At 46.8% G+C, this 13,835-nt stretch overlaps 1 protein-coding gene across 1 annotated transcript in view; it reads left to right on the forward strand.

Moving 5' to 3' along the window:
• Positions 1 to 13,835, forward strand: part of VDR (vitamin D receptor) — a 37,248-nt gene that overhangs the window by 4,143 nt on the left and 19,270 nt on the right. The window contains exon 4 of the mRNA XM_007937894.2: positions 7,897 to 8,027. Coding sequence (XP_007936085.1) covers positions 7,897 to 8,027 — 131 coding nt within the window. The remainder of the gene's footprint in view (positions 1 to 7,896; positions 8,028 to 13,835) is intronic.

Consider the following 13,835-nt stretch of genomic DNA (forward strand, 5'->3'; position numbering starts at 1 on the left):
GACTGCTAACCACCAGAAGGCTGGCTGTTCAAACCCACCAGCCACTCCTCAGAAGGAAGGTTGGGCAATCTACTTCCATAGTGATACCTCCTCAGAAACTCAAGGAGGGGTCGCTATGAGTCAGGTTTGACTCGGTGGCACATAACAACAACAAAATATATATATATATATATAAAATGATCATCATTGGATGTGAATTAATCCATGGCCACAGACGGATTTTTCCAGGGTCTGATATAAGGGGAAAATATAAAAAGCAGAGAAGAAAGTCAGATGAACCCCTTTGGTGAAGAGAATGAGATTGATGTTGAAATTTCAGAGCCAGTCCTGGAGGGCAAGTTTGAGAAACAGATTGTTGTTTGCTTTCCATCTGCCTTCTTCCTCCCTGCAATGTTTTGTTAATATGCCGTTTTTCAAGACACTGTAAAGCTGTATATTAGAGGCGGCAAGCTAACAAAGACAATGTGAAGAAATGTCTTCTTGTTTGCCAATTCAGGGTTCCGAAGAACCAAGTTAATTATGGGTCTTGTGGAGTGCATGGGGCAAAAGGCAAGCGGGTAAGGATCCAGGAACATGAGGAATGTGCTGGCTTTCAGGAAATTCACCCAGCTGTTATTTGTAGCTCTTGCAAGAGCCTCTATATGAAGAGAAGCAGAGAAATGGAGAGGAGCTCTGGTAGCGTAGTGGCTAAGGCACTTGACTGCTAACCAGAAGGCTGCCGGTTCAAACCCACCAGCCACTCCTCAGGAAGAAGGTTGGGCAGTCTACTTCTTTAGTGACACTGCCTCAGAAACCCAAGGAGGGGTCGCTATGAGTCAGGTCCAACTTGATGGCAAATAACAACAACAACAACAGAGAAATGGGGCAGATGTCCAGCTGCTAAAAATTCAAAGTGCTTAAAGGCAGTAGAGTAAATAGAAGGGGAGGAGTGGCCACACAGGGTATTCTGTGGGCACAAGTAAATGAGTCACCAAGAAGTTGATGTTACTAGAGAGAACCTTGTCTATGTCAGCTTGGCAGCTGGTCTTCCTCCACAGCTGCTCAAGGATGTAGATGTAAGAGAATAAGTGGGGTTACCTATGGATAGACCAAGAGTAATGTTCGGAAGACCAAGAGTAATGTATAGAAGAGGACTGAGTATTAGCATTTAGGGAAGGAGAGGCCATTGGAGTTGTCACAAAAGTAGTTGCAAGGAGAAGAAAATAACCTTATGTGAGCTCTGGTAGCATAGTGCCTGAGGCATTTGACTGCTAACCAGAAGGATGGCAGTTCAAATCCACCAGCCACTCCTCGGAAGGCAGATTGGGCGATCTACTTCCATAGTGATACTACCTCAGAAACCCAAGGAGGGGTTGCTATGAGTCAGATCTGACTTGACTGGCAGTGAGTTTGGTTTTTTGAATTAGTCATTTAGGAGCTCTGCATGTCAATCGGAGCTCATTTGCATTAATTAACAGCAATCCTGGAGATCCTCTCTGCTTGGGAAGCATAGGGCCAGTGGAGAGGAAGGCCAGATGTGTTACCTCCACACTTCCCAAGCATCCGTCTGTTAATATCCTAGTGACTTCTTAGTCCTAGAAGATCTCTTCCAACAGTCTCTAGTTCCTGCTACTGGACTTTTCAGGGGCATGGTTTTTATTGCTGCTCTGGTTTGGATTTTAAGAGATGGTAACTTCATAAGGAGGACCATAGTATGTAAGAACATACTGAGAGGCTCTAGAATCAAACAGAGCTTGATTCTAATCTCAGCTTTCACACTTATTAGCTGTATGACCTTAGGCAAGTTACTTAACTTCCCTGAGCTTTCTAATATCACCTGTAAAATGGGTATAATACCTACTCTGAAGAGTTGGTAAGAGCTTTGGAGATTGAAGTCTTGACATAGTAGGTTCTCAATAAGTGATAGCTATTATAATCCCTTCCTAGCGTCTTAGTTTCTGAAGATAGACAATATTTTCCTCTTCTTCTCTACCTTGAACTTGTAACGTGAGTGACTGTAATAGGTCAACAGTGTATCTGAGAAGAATTTCTTAAATAGGAGGAGTTAAATACCAGGTATGACAAAGGGCAGGCTGGGCCAGGAGGATCTGTCTTTTATGTCAGTCAGAGGCTTGGTGCTGAGAAGGAACAGGAAAGGACAGTGGTCGCTGGAACTAGCACAAGGTTGGGGGTCTAGACATCAGGAGCAACGCTATGTAAGGCAGCAATCGTTTTTGAGCCTCTACTGCCTGCAGAGCCCGATACCGGGCACATAGAGGTGGATGTAAGACATGGTGTCTGTTCTCAGGGTCTCACGTTCTCATAGGGATGGTTAAATACCACCCTTCACCACTTCCTACCGATGTTTCTCCCCACCAGTTTCTTCCCCCACCCTATCCTTTACTCAGTACTTACCTTTGCTCCAGGCCCTGTTTCCTTTATTTAATCCTTACAACTTCTTCTGAAGGGTTGTTTCTGTTTACACGTGCGGAAGCACAGGCATGGGGAGGTTAAGTTACTTGTTAAGGTGGTGCCTTAGGATTCAAACCCAAGCAGCTCTATCTCATCAAAGCCTGCATTTCATTTTAAAATTTTAAACAGTTATAGTGGGTGCTGTATTTATTTATTCATTTTTAATGTAATGCCTGCGTGAGGTTAAAAAAAAAAATTCAAACAATTCAAAGGCCATATAAAATGAAGTCTCTCTCAGTTCAACTCTTAGTTCCCTACTTCCTCCCCGGAAGCTATCACTGTTACCAGTTCCTTGTGTTTGCTTCTAGGTTTTTTTCCTTTATAAAAGTGTGTGTGTGTACATACATGTATGCAGATGGGAGTATGCTATACTCACCATTGTACATCCATTGTGTTATGTGCCGTCGAGTCGGACCAACTCATAGCGACCCCTCCTTGGATTTCCGAGGCGGTATCACTACGGAAGTAGATTGCCCAACCTTCCTTCTAAGGAGTGGCTAGTGGGTTTGAACTGCTAAATTGCCCTGGGGGTGGGGGGAAAGCCTGTGATCTTTACCAGTGTTAACCTACATTTAAGGGTACTTTTTTTAACCCATCTGCTGAGAACGCTTTGATGCAGCCATACACAAATCTACTGTGTAGGCCCCATCTACCGGATAGCATAGGTCTTTCCTGTCAGCAGCTCCATCAATCTCCTGTATCCATACCAAATAGTGAGGTCTTTGTTGATACTCAGAGCTGCAGGTGGAGACAAAGCCCAGAGAGGGGGTACTTGACTCCCAGCTTGGGTTCTACAAGATGTGTCTCTCTCTGCTGGCAGGAATCAAGAAGGGCCCTACTGTCCCAGGCCTCAGGCCCTGCCTAAGGCGCTTGATGCTTTTGTGAACTTCTTGTCTCTTTCATGTTTTGATGAATTGGTCTCTGGCAAGAGAATTGGTCAATGTCCTCTCTCACCCCTGGCTTTCTAGAAACTGCAGCTATATTTAGCCTGGTTGCACCACCCCTACCCCTCTTCCTGAGCTGGGGTATAATTTCTAACCAACCAGAGGATTATAGGGTCTAGGCTGAGAAAGAGCAGCTGAGACAATGGGCTCCCATGGAAACCTGAGGCTCCTGTTTCTCAAAACTGAAGCAGCTCACAGGCAATTAGCACTGGGAGGAAGGCAGGACCGGGTGTGGATCTTCAGGACAAAGCACAGAGTTAGGGCTGGGCAGTTTGGCTGCCCTGACTCCTCGTGGGCAGAGACTAGATGACAGCCACATGTGTGGAAGTGCTCTTAAAGGGCAGAACGGCCGAGAAGAACAGGGCTATAAGTTGATAGGACCTGTGGCCCAGTTGACAACCGTGTTGGGCCAGACACACCTGAAAGGCCAGCTCAGGAACTGGGTTCCAGGAAGACCTGGGTCTGGCTACTGGAACCAGAGAGAGAGCTTCCCATCACCTGAACACTGACCCCACACCCCAGGTGTTCTTTAGGATGTTTCTTCTCCATCTTCCCAGCTGTAGTTCTAGCCCCTTTCCTCTAATTCTGTATTTAAAGGAGCCAGCAAAGAGTTGGCTACCAAAGGTGTAGCAAAGGTGTGAAGAGCACAGGCTGGGTTCTGTCCCAGGTCTTTTCCCTCCTTGGGGCGGGATCTTGGGCAAGGTCCCAAGCACTACCATGAGGGAGTGTGCCTGGCTCATAGAAAGAGCTCAGAACTTTAAAATGTTTCTTTCTTCTTCTCCCTCTTCTCTTCTCTTTTCCTCCTCCCCCTCCCTCCCTCCCTTTCTTCTCTTTCTTTGTCTTCTCTCCTTTCTTCAATACTCTACTACAGCTGTAAAGCTGGAGGCGAGGATACCATGTTGTTTGATGATTGGTTCCAGTATTTTCTTTTTGAACCCTGCTCTGCCTTTTTTTTTTTTTTTTTAGTTTTTTTTCCCATTGTTGTAAAAATACTGATAACACAACGTTTTTCATATATACAATTTTCATATACATTTTTCATATATACAATTCAGTGAGATCCATTACATCAATCATGTCATTCAGCCTCACCATTATTCTTTGCCAAATTGTCTATCCCCAGAAAAAAAAACTCAGTGCTTCCTGAGCAATAAATCTCCCCATTCTCCCTCCCACTCTCCTACCCTTGGTAACCACTATTAGACTCTGATCGTTAAATATTTGTCTATTCTAGGTACTTCACATTGGTGAGATATTTGCCCTTTTGTGCCTGACTTACTTCACTCAGCATACTGTTTTCAGGGTTCATCAATATTGTATCAATCAATGTATCATGACTTCATTTCTCTATGGCAGAGAAATATTCCATGTGTATTTTGTTTATCCATTCATCTGTTAATGGGTATTTGAGTTGTTTCCACCTTCTGTCTGCTTTCTTTTTTATTCCTACCCCCTAGCCTCATTGGATCCCATTCCTGTTGCCAGGCAAAGTTGGTCTGAGAGGCTATCTCCAACTTTTCCTGTGTGTGAGAAAGGGAAAAGAAAGATGGCAACTTCCCAAATCTCTTTTCTAGCAGCTTTGCAGTTGAGGGAGCTGTGCTGAGGAAGGATGGGAGTCCCTACAGGGTGCTGGGGCCATCTCTCTCCTGCTGCCTGATGGGTGGATGAAGCCTCAGGAAGCTCCCAGCACCGGGGTGATGAGAGGCTTTGGCTCACATTTCTGGAGATGCCACCTGGCCTTAGCTAACAGTATGAGCTCTTCTAGGTGCGTATGGCCCTGAGGTTTAGCAGGAAGTGCTCCAAGCCAGACAAGATGGTGGGTGGGAGGATAGAGCAGCCCCTCAGCCCTTGGGCAAAATACCTGATTGTTTAAATACATAAATAAATAAAAGCAAAAAGTGAAAGTTTGCTCTGAATTAGAAACTTCTGGCCTTCCAGTATGTTTTGAGAATTATGGACATTCTGTGGCCTGAGTATTTGTGGTAACAGGTAAAGCCTCAAGAACCACAAAGTGGAAAGGAGAGTTTGGAAACCAATCTCATGTCCTGGAATATATAGAGATGCCCTGTGGTTATGATAGTATCTCATTTCTAGGTAGCCCTTACAGTTCCCAAGGTACTTCCATATTTTCCTGTTCCTTTAGAAAGGTGCCACAGGCTCAAGGGAGAAAGGCTTCTTGTTTTCACAAAGGTGGGCAAAAACCCAGCATATTTTACAGGGTGGTTACTGCAGAGGCAGGACTGGACCTTAGGCAGGCTAGATATGGCACTGCTTACAACCCTGGGTCTGCTGGTGGCCCCTTGGGTAATGAAGGTCATGGCAGGATGGTTCCAGAGGCCAAAGTCCAAAACCAACAGCAGCTACTTCCTGGACCACTGGCTCATCCTTCCCCTTGAGCTGTGCTCCAGGGCCAGCCACCTGAGTTCTTTGGCCCTTGGGCTAAGCTTCATTCGGCACCTTGACTTTCTGGGAATGATGTCAGGATATGTTTAATCCAAGAAGTTAGAAGCTGACCCTCAGACCCGTGAACATGAGAGCCTTAATTTCTTGCTGACTAGCCTTACTGATAAGTTTCTAAACCTCAGTGGTCATATCTATAAAATGAAGAGATTATACTACTGGTCACTTGTGTTCTCTCTGTCTGACTGTAACTGCTGGCAGAGTCATTCTCTGCTCTCTCCTCCTGGACTCTCACCTGGACCCAGGTGGTTTGATCCCCATCTGTCCTTTTGCTGGAACAGTATGTGAACTGTTAAGTGTGTCTGCCCTAAACTCCACGTCTGTTCTGGTGACTGTGAGCAGTGAGTCACTTTTTTTTTTTTTTTAACCAAGAATCATAACCAGTTTCTGACATCTGGAAATGATGATGTCATTAGCTCATCCCCAGAGGACGGAAAGGGTTGGGTTGGGCCTTGGCTTCTAAGGCTTGGCCAACTCCACACTTAGCAGCTCCTAGAAGGTGCTGCTGCTCATGCAGAAAGTGATTCTGCTGCTGTCTTCCGAAGCTAAATCCTGTCACCTGCCCTAGTGCAAAAGTGGGGCCTACCTCTGTTGGAGGAGCCCTTGACTGGTTCATTGTTTAACACACCATCCTGATAACTGACAGTTCGGCAGTGTGAGTCCACCCAGAGGTGCCCAAGAAGAAAGGCCCTGGAGGTCTACTTCTGAAATAGAAGCCACCAAAGACCTTATGGAGCACAGTTCTACTTTAACACAATTGAGGTCACCATGAGTCAGAATCTACACCATAGCAACTGGTTTATCCCTGCTGGGCTGGGAGGAGTAAGAAAAAATATGGATGATGAGAAGCCTGGAGAGGAGTTATTGTTTATGCAATGCCCCCATCCCGCAAAGCCCCATCTGGTATGGCTTGTGGTGGAGGAGACATTCTGGATTAAGAACTAGCACAGAGCTCTGAGGGGCTGGGCAGCAGTGAGATGGGCAGGGTGTAGCTCTGGACTGAGCAGTGGCTCTGAGTCTTCTGGGAGTCTCAGACCCATGTGAAATCTATCTCTCCCAGGAAATGAGCCCTTGAGCTTACACATGCACATGGGACACACACGTACACACATGCACACATATACTCTGACATAGGATATGAGAGGGGTGCCAGCTTCCTAGTTAAGACTCCTTTGGTGTCTTTCTGTTCTTGCAAAGCCCCTGCTGTGTCTGCCTCAGCGTCAGGCCTTCCCTTTCTGGACGGTTGTCTCGATATCTGGAGCTTCATTCTGGACTTTTTCTCCCTTCCGTCTGTCCCTGTGTGCATGTCTCTCTCTGGATCAGAGGATGTCGCAGTCACAGATCTCTGCACTCTGTAGCACTTTAAAGCTGAAACTGGAGTTCTTTGCCTCTCAGAATGACTAATTAAAAGCAGTAAAGGTTATTCTGTAGACTGTAGTATTTAATTTTTTTTTTTTTTTTTTTGCTATGAAATTGTACTCATATGTTTCTTGCGTAATTAAAAAAGGGGGAAGTAGAATACTGTAAAAATAAGTATAACCAGAGGCAGGCAGGAGGGAGGGGAACCACTGATTAGGTGGCACTGATCTTCTGTTAAGGGTGATGAGAAAATTTGGGAATGAATAAGGACTATGCTTGAATGATATAAACATAATTAACAACACAGAATTGTGGCATTAATGTGAAGACAGTTGAAACAGCAATATCTTATTACATATCTATCACAGTAAAAATAAAAAGGTAAATATAAGCAACAGTGGGAGCAGAGTAGGCAATGAAAGAAAGGAAGAGGGGGCAGTCAGCACACACAGCCTAGAGGGTGGGCAGGGCAAGGTGGGTGGTCACTGAGAGTGGCCCATGGGCTGGGATTGGCCCCAAGTCCTCTATGGGAGAAACGAACATCTGGAGAAGGCTCTTCAGCCAGAACCTACTCATCGGCAGATCCCCATGGTCACAGCCACACCGAGCCATTCCTCCCACAGCCAGGGCTGAGGACCAAGGAGGCTGGTGACCAGAGGAGGAACATGTGCTCTCTTGGTAGGCGAAGCATGAAACGGAAGGCCCTGTTCACCTGTCCCTTCAATGGAGACTGCCGCATCACCAAGGACAATCGGCGTCACTGCCAAGCCTGCCGGCTCAAGCGCTGCGTGGACATTGGCATGATGAAGGAGTGTGAGTGTCCTGGGGCCACCGGGTGGGGTGGGGCTGGGCTGAGTTTGGGGGAAGGCAGTGGCTACCATTCATTCCGGCTTGACCAGTGAGGTCTGTCTGCCCTTCCTCTTCAGCTGCTGGCATCCGAGCCAAAGATGGGGTGTAAGTGGGGTAGGCAGCCTGGGGCAGGGAACCAGGACTCTAGGACCAAATGCAGCAAGGAGTCCTTTGGCCTCTGTAAAACATCAGTCACCGTAGAGTTGATTTTGACTCATGGCAACCCCACATGTGTCAGAGTAGAAGTGTTCCATTGGGTTTTCTTGGAGGTAATCTTTATGGAAGCACATTGCCAAGCCTTTCTTCCTCAGAGCTGAAGGTGGGTTTGAACCACCAACCTTTACCTTAGCAGCTGATTGCAAACCACTTGCACCACCCAGACTCCTTCTAACTGCTCCACAGGGTTTTCAGTGACTGAGTTTTTTGAACATAGATCTCCAGGACTTTCCCCCAGGGCACCTCTGGGTGGACTCAAACCCCCAACCATTTGGTTAGCAGCTAAGCCGGTTCATCATTTGTGCCACCAAGGACTGCCTGAGCCTTTCTAGAATCTGTTTATCTGTCTGGGAAGCTGGCAGGGCACCCTCTAAAGTCATGCCTACAATGAGGGCAAGGCAGGGCACCACTTCTTGAACACTTAGTTCCTCCAGTAACCTCATTACTATTCTTACACCTATCTGTTCCCTGCACCTGGGGGGAAAGGATGCAATTTATGTACCCCAGAGGTCTCTGGGCCTCAGCTTTTGGGAGAGGGCTATTGTGGGTGGGGCAGGGGTGATGGGAGAGAATAAATACTCAGAGTCTAGCTGGTATCCACTGTTCCGTCTCCATCCCAACCTTCCAGCCACACTGACCCCAGGGACAGATCTGAAGGCTGGTGCCTGGGGAGGCTAGGTGAGAAGATTCTGCAAGGGAAGCACTGGTGGTCTAGAATGGCCCTCTGAATGCAGATAGAGAAAGAGAAGTGATCCTATAGGACTTGCCATCCAGCTCTGGGCTTGGTGGAGAGGACTAATGGCACAGATTTACAGGGATATTCTGACCCACGTTAAAAATAACCCCTGGACTTTGCATCTGCCCCAGCTGTAGTACTAGTTACTTAGTAACTGGAGTGTCCATTGAATTCAGCAGACAGTGGGAGGGGCTAGCCAAGCCCTTCCTAGGCTGGGGGTGAGGGCATTGGGCCAGCCTAGGCTCAGATGCCCTCTGCACCCATAGCCCCTGCTCTCCTTGCTCACATCTGTCTGCAATGTGTACCCTGTATCCCCTCCCCTGGCCTGAGGACAGAGCCTGTGCCCTTCCAAGCTGTAAGCCTGAGGGGTCTCAGGAGGAGCTGCTAAGATTCAAGCACCTCTAGAAATCCTCCTGGCTATGACTGCTTTTGGAGGGCAGTGCCCGGAGGGCAGGTACAAGGATGGGAAATTTCTTCCTTAATGGGGAAAAAAAAAATTCTCTGGTGTTGGGAAAAAGAGGAAGTTGAGGTCCTCACCTTGAGCTCAACTTCAATGCCCAGAGCCTCCCCCTTAGCCTTGACTAAGGCTCCCCCTGTGGGTCACAGTCCCTCAGTCTTGATCCTGGCTCCCCAGCCAACACAGACAGCACTGGAAGTAGTTTCCAGGCCATCGTTCCTCCTTACCCCCACAGGAGCAAGCAGGCCTGGGCATGCTGACTGTCTAGCCCAGGCCCCAGCCCCACCCTGACTCTTGTGTTTATTCTGGAAGAAGTGGAGGCTGAGGTCTTATGAAGGAAGGAGCCTTATGAAGCTTCTTACACATTCACTTAGTGGAAGGCTTGAGGGTAGACACAAACGGGGTATAGGTTAGCACAGCCTTGCCCCCCAGGAGCTCAGAGCCACTACCGGACAAGAAGCCAACAAGAAGAGCTCAGTGTTGTGTGTTGGGAGTCAGTCAGGCTGTGCCACAGCAGTTCTGGTCAAGCCAAGCTTACTGATGTCTCTTCTCTTGTGTCCCAGGCTATCCTAAGTTAATAAAAAGAAGAAAGATAGTCTCTTAATTTGTGGTAGGAAGAACTGAGGCCCAGAAAGTAAAAATATCAGGATTAGAGTTGGAAAGCCAGCTGGTGGCCGAACTGGTACTAGAATCCAGTCAATCACAGTGAGGAGCAGCACCAGGCCTTGGGTGCATCTTGGTGCTCCCGCCCCAGAGCACCACATGGTGAGGGACTGTCAATCCAGAAATGGATGCTCACCCCAGCCCCAAATCACCTCTGTGCCTCCCAACCTTAGCCTCAGAGCTAATCCTTTGGTTTGCCTGCCCTTATGGAGTCCCATGTTCCCTGCCCTGGCTACACACTCAATAGAGGCCATTGCCCGTGCTCATCATGATGCCAGGGCAGGGAGCTGAAATAACTGAGTTAAGGATGACACTTGGCTCTCAGAGGTTGGGCCCCTAAGCTCCATTTCAAATAGAAACATTGAGCCAGCACCTGGCAGGAGCTTTTGCCTGCCCTGAAGGAAACATCCTCCAGGAAGAGATGTAGCCTTGCCTTAGGTTAGCTCAGTCCAACTACCAAGTGTCTTGTGTGTCTTGGCCTGGAGTTCTGATCAGAACCCTAGGAGAACTGCTTATTTATCACCTGAGCATGCCCTTGTCTCCAAGGCCTGGCCTCCCTGAGACAATTGAATTTTAATTTTTGTAAAACCAAAGGACAGCCCCAGGGCTGCCTAGGGAGGGAGCTGAAAACTCAGGCTCCCTTCTGGCCAGGGCAGGGAGGTAGGGCTTCTATAGAAGAGACATAGGAAGGGAAAGGGAGTGGAGATGGAAAGTGTTGACCACTTACTGTGTACCTGATACTGCGCCAGGCACATGAATTTTCTTATTTAATTTCACAACCAGAATACCAGACCCACCGTCATCAAGGTGATTCCAACTCATAGTGACCCTCATTGGGTTTCCAAGGAGGCAAATCTTTATGGAAGTAGATGATCTCATCTTCCTTCTGTGGAGTGGCTGGTGGATTTGAACAGCCAACCTTCTGGTTAGCAGTGAAATGCCTTGTTGTTGTTGTTGTTATTTGCCATCGAGTCAGCCCCAACTCATAGAGACCCCTCCTTGGGTTTCCGAGGCAGTATCACTATGGAAGTAGGATTGCCCAACCTTCCTTCTGAGGAGTGGCTGGTGGGTTTGAACCGCCAGCCTTCTGGTTAGCAGTCAAGTGCCTTAGGCACTATGCTACCAGAGCTCCTAGTGAAATGCCTTAGGCTCCTTAATTTCACAACAAGCCCTCAATATGTGAATTCTTACTCCTATTTTTTTAGTAGATGAGGAAACTAATACTCAGGGGGGCCAAAATATCATATTTCTCAGCTAATAAAGGGGTTCAGTGGTGATTCAGTGGTAGAGTTCTCATCTTTCATGAGGGAGACCGAGGTTCAGTTCCCAGCCAATACACCTCATACACAGCCACCACATCGGTGGAGACTTTTGTGTTGCTATGATGTAGAAGAGGTTTCAGGGGGACTTCCAGACTAAGATGGACTAGGAAGAACAGACTGGTTATCTACTTCCAAAAATTAGCTAATGAAAATGCTATGGATCACAACGGTCCATTCCTTCTGTGCTTGGGGTCTCCATGAGTTGGGGCCACCTGGAAGGCAGCCAACAACAAGCCAATAAAATGATGGTATTAGAATTTTATCCTGCATCTTTCTGCTTCTAAAGGCCACATTGACTACTCCCGAAGGTCAGCCTGTGGGCTCTACCCCAGGGCAGCCCCTCAGGCACCACCAGTGGTCAGAACCGCCTCCATTGTTCATTTCCCCAACACTTCCTGGGGCCCTAGAGGATAGGCTGAAGACAGCTTTGTTCCAGTAGAAGTCTCCTTTTCTCTCTGTTCAAGTCCTAGTTGACTATTTCCCTGAATCCCAAGAAATTTTATGGTTGAATTCTTGCTTCTTGTTTATGCTGTGCCTGTGCTACACAAAACCATCTATTATGTTAACTTGCTGAATGCTTTCACAGATGCATATCTTTGCTTCCCAGTGTTAGCACAGCAACTAGAGTATGTTGTTGTTGTTGTTATTTGCCGTCGAGTCGGCCCGGACTCATAGCGACCACTCCTTGAGTTTCCGAGGCAGTATCACTATGGAAGTAGGATTGCCCAACCTTCCTTCCGAGGAGTGGCTGGTGGATTTGAACCGCCAGCCTTCTGGTTAGCAGTCAAGTGCCTTAGGCACTATGCTACCAGAGCTCCTAACTAAACAAATATGTGTTAAATGAATGGATATTAGCTCCCCATTATGCTCCTCAGTATTTCTTTATCTTTCACTGGTCAGGACATCAGCAAAATTCTCCCAAACCTGATACTGTCTGTGCCATTCATTTGGCAAAGTCTTAGGACCTCTTCCCTATTGTTGTTACAGGCCACTACTGACATCTTGAAATGTTTTAAAAAAATTTTTTTTCATATTTGTAGATCTTGACTCTCCAATTCTATTCTAGGCTTCATGTGGCAGAGAACATGTCTTGCATGGGATCATTTTTGCAAGCCATTTCACACTCAGCAGGGCACTGGAACAAAGTCAAAAAAGCTACTGAGTAGCCATATAGACTGCACAGAGTCTGTCCCAAAGCTCCTGTACTTTATTCCCTGGGGAACCAATCAAATACTCTTTTGAGCCTATTTACTCTTATTTTAGATCCATGGCTTTTAACTTCAAAACATGTGTCTTCCTAAATGATAGCAGTGGTAGTTTTTGTATTCATCGATTGAGGAAATGATTAAAATTTTTTCCTGTGGAATTATTGTTGTTGTTATGTGCCGTCAAGTCAGATCCGACTCATAGCAACTCCTCCTTTGGTTTCTGAGGCAGTATCACTACAGAAGAAGATTGCCCAACCTTCCTTCCGAGGAGTGGCTGGTGGGTTTGAACTGCCAGCCTTCTGGTTAGCAGTCAAGTTTCTTAGGCACTATGCTACTAGAACTCCTTCCTGTGGAATTAGTAATGCTTTATATGAAAGAAGGCACAGTGGTAGCACTATGGTTAAAGCATTGGGCTGCTAACCAAAAGGTTGTCAGTTTGAACCCACCAGCTGCTCCGTGGGAGAAAGGCAAAGCAGTCTGCTTCCGTAAAGATTTATGGCTTTGGAAACCCTCTGTGGCAGTTAGTTCTACTCTGTCCTATAGGGTCGCTATGAGTTGGAATCAACTCAATAGCAGCGGGTTTGTTTTTTGGGGGTTTATGTGGATGATTTATATCCCAAATGGCAATAGAATCTACAGATGTGAGAATGGATGGCTTATTCAGTTCCCAGACGATGATGCCTTCCTGGAGGCCCAGGGGAGCCCCAGTTTGATATCAGTGGGTCTCAGCATTTTTTCCTCTGCTGTCTACACAGAAGATAGGGGTTGCTATTCGATGCAAGTGATTGGGAGGAAAAATGCCACAAGGTTAAACTTGATCCTCAACTTAATTTTTAAAAAGTAAATCATTTACAAACTTTGTGACTTAATTTGATTTTCATACCCTTCAAAACTGATCGGAACACTCATGTGTCGAGACTCCAAGGTTGAGAACCAGAGTTCTATGAAGCACTCATTCATGCTCAGTTATAATCAGTGTGGTATAGAGCAGTGGTTATGACCATGGATTCTACAGTTCTACTGCTCAGGGCTGAATACCAACCAGCTCCAGCAATTGTTAGCTGTGTGACTTTGGCCAGGGTATAGAAACCTTTCTAGACCTCAGTTCTCTCATCTGTACAATGGGGATAATAATAGCACCTGCCTGAGGGGACTGGTACAAAGATTGAA

Source organism: Orycteropus afer, unplaced genomic scaffold (genome assembly GCF_000298275.1).
Source record: "Orycteropus afer afer isolate SDZICR_OR568_19922 unplaced genomic scaffold, OryAfe1.0 scaffold00045, whole genome shotgun sequence".
NCBI classification, from domain to species: Eukaryota; Metazoa; Chordata; class Mammalia; order Tubulidentata; family Orycteropodidae; genus Orycteropus; species Orycteropus afer.